This window comes from Drosophila yakuba, chromosome X, assembly GCF_016746365.2.
Source record: "Drosophila yakuba strain Tai18E2 chromosome X, Prin_Dyak_Tai18E2_2.1, whole genome shotgun sequence".
Lineage (NCBI taxonomy): Eukaryota > Metazoa > Arthropoda > Insecta > Diptera > Drosophilidae > Drosophila > Drosophila yakuba.
Genome location: NC_052526.2, coordinates 5,686,844 through 5,688,769, shown reverse-complemented (window position 1 = coordinate 5,688,769; position 1,926 = coordinate 5,686,844). Strand labels below are relative to the sequence as shown.

General features: G+C 48.0%; 1 protein-coding gene across 4 annotated transcripts; it reads left to right on the top strand.

Annotated features, from left to right (window-relative positions):
- LOC6524349 (E3 ubiquitin-protein ligase KCMF1) lies at nt 1–1,326 on the top strand. 4 transcript variants are annotated; one of them, XM_039377565.2, is made up of 3 exons: nt 3–215; nt 306–327; nt 382–1,326. In XM_039377565.2, exon 3 carries the CDS (start codon nt 421–423, stop codon nt 1,066–1,068), a length of 648 nt encoding a protein of 215 aa, XP_039233499.1. In that variant the 5' UTR covers nt 3–215; nt 306–327; nt 382–420; the 3' UTR covers nt 1,069–1,326. The 4 variants fall into 4 exon arrangements, with proteins under 4 accessions (XP_039233498.1, XP_015045631.1, XP_039233499.1 ...); XM_039377564.2 differs by lacking the exon at nt 306–327 and having other exon boundaries at nt 1–215; XM_015190145.3 differs by lacking the exon at nt 306–327 and having other exon boundaries at nt 2–215; nt 392–1,326.
- The last annotated feature ends 600 nt before the right edge of the window (nt 1,327–1,926 follow it).

Here is a 1,926-nt window from a genome sequence, read left to right as displayed (position 1 = left end):
CACTTTTCACATAAAGTAGCTTTTCCCAAATTCAACTTGCTAGTCTCGGCTCATGTTTTTCTTAAAAAACCAACTCTGATTAAACAGAAATTGTATTTGAGGGTATTTTTTTTTTGGTCATATCACAGTCGCCTATGTCTGAATAGTTTTTGAAGTGCTCTATTTCTGTTTTTAACCTAAAGCAGTCTCGGTCTCGTCTCATGTCTATCGTCATCGTAAGTAATCGAAAGAAATTTGCTTAGTCACATCACAGTCGCCAGTGCCGGAATAATTCTCTTACTTTTCACATAACTTTCTACAATGAGACTATACCGAGCATTTGATTCCGTAAGTGAATGGATGTGTGTGAGTGTTATACATGAATTAATTGCATTTCGGCAGGATTTCCCAGCGAGGGCCCTTGGCCGCCAGGACGTGCACATGTCGGGTCACTGGGACGTGCACTGCGACGGATGCGGCAACAGCAGACTGGTCCACTATCGCTACAAGTGCCTGCGCTGTCTGGACTACGACCTCTGCTCCACCTGCAAGGAGAATGGGGTCTCCAACGGGCAGCACGATCGCGCCCATCCACTGCAGTGCCTAATGGATCGTGCCGCCCTTGAGCTGCACTTCGCCGGGGAGGCCATTCCGACCATGTGCGCCGACAGCTTCACGTGCCCCGTGTGCGGCAAAATGGGGCTGTCCCTCGAGGACCTGAAGGAGCACTGCAAGGCAAAACATCGCCTGACGCGCACAGTCGTTATTTGCCCGGTTTGCGCGGCGGTGCCATCGTCGAATCCGATTCGCATCGCTCACATTGCCAGTCACTTGATCTTCATGCATTCGTCCAGCGCTCAGCGGGATCCGGAGCCCGCTTCCAGCTCAGTAGCGCAGGCTGGGGGCTTCCGTTGGCCCCAGGACTCTGCCGTGGGCTCGGGCACTGGAGATGGCACTGGCATTGGCACAGTGACCCAACAGACTTTTCCCACCTCGCAAACTCCGCAGGTGCGCTTCCTGCTGCCCAGAAACACGGCCCCCTTGGCCGATTCCGAGGATCTCAGCGATAATGAGAGCTTGGAGCTATGAGTCCTTCGAATCAGAACCACAAAGGAGCACTCCACTACAAAATGTTTACAAAAGACTAAACAACAACAAGGCAAACGAAAACAAGCATTTGCATCGTTACGAAATTCGCATACGAAATTATAGAGTTCGTTTTTTCATTTTCATAATGAATGACGAATATTGAGAATAACTACACATTCCGTTTACACACACACACACACAATCATGTATTGTCGTGCTTCTGCTTAAATATATTACTTCGTTCGATTCAAGATTCAATTCCTAGTAGCTGCCTAGTTGCAGCCCCCAATTAATTAGGAAGGCTCTCTGAGACTCGAATAGCCCCCATTTCCCTCCCAGACGCCAATGGTGAGGTATTACTCCTTGGGCTCCTCGGGTCGGGAGCTCAAAGTGCTTTTGTTGCTTTTGCTTTGGCTGTTGCTGTAATCCGCTTAGAGGTGGAAACCTTTTGTCATTATAAAAGGATTTCAGGCCTGACAGAATTTCCATTTGTTGCGATTCGCCGCCGTACAGCCTGCAAGCTCAGTTAACTTTTGCCTTCCCTCACAGAAATTAAGATTCAAAAACCGATATTTTGCCTCTCCAATTATAAAGGTAAGCACAGACAAAGCGTTTCCAGATAAATTGCCAATCGAACTAGATAAAATGAGCCAAGTGTAAATAGTGGAAAGGCGCAGATAGGCCACGTCTCCAGGTCCCATCTGCACTGTGACAAATTTCCGTCTGCATGTTGATTCTGCATATAAAATGAAAAGCACATCTTTGCTTTTGTCGAATGACGTTTTCTCAGTGTACTGTGGAGTGCACGGCAGCGTCCAGCCGAAAACAAAACAGAGTAACCAGAACACCAGCTTTTGG

What these genes read in the sequence shown, in the direction of transcription:
- LOC6524349 (XM_002100171.3), top strand. Translation starts at nt 301, where the DNA reads ATGAGACTATACCGAGCATTTGATTCC. An exon ending in TATACCGAGCATTTGATTCC is followed by an intron (nt 328 to 381) that starts GTAAGTGAATGG and finishes GCATTTCGGCAG; the next exon opens with GATTTCCCAGCGAGGGCCCT.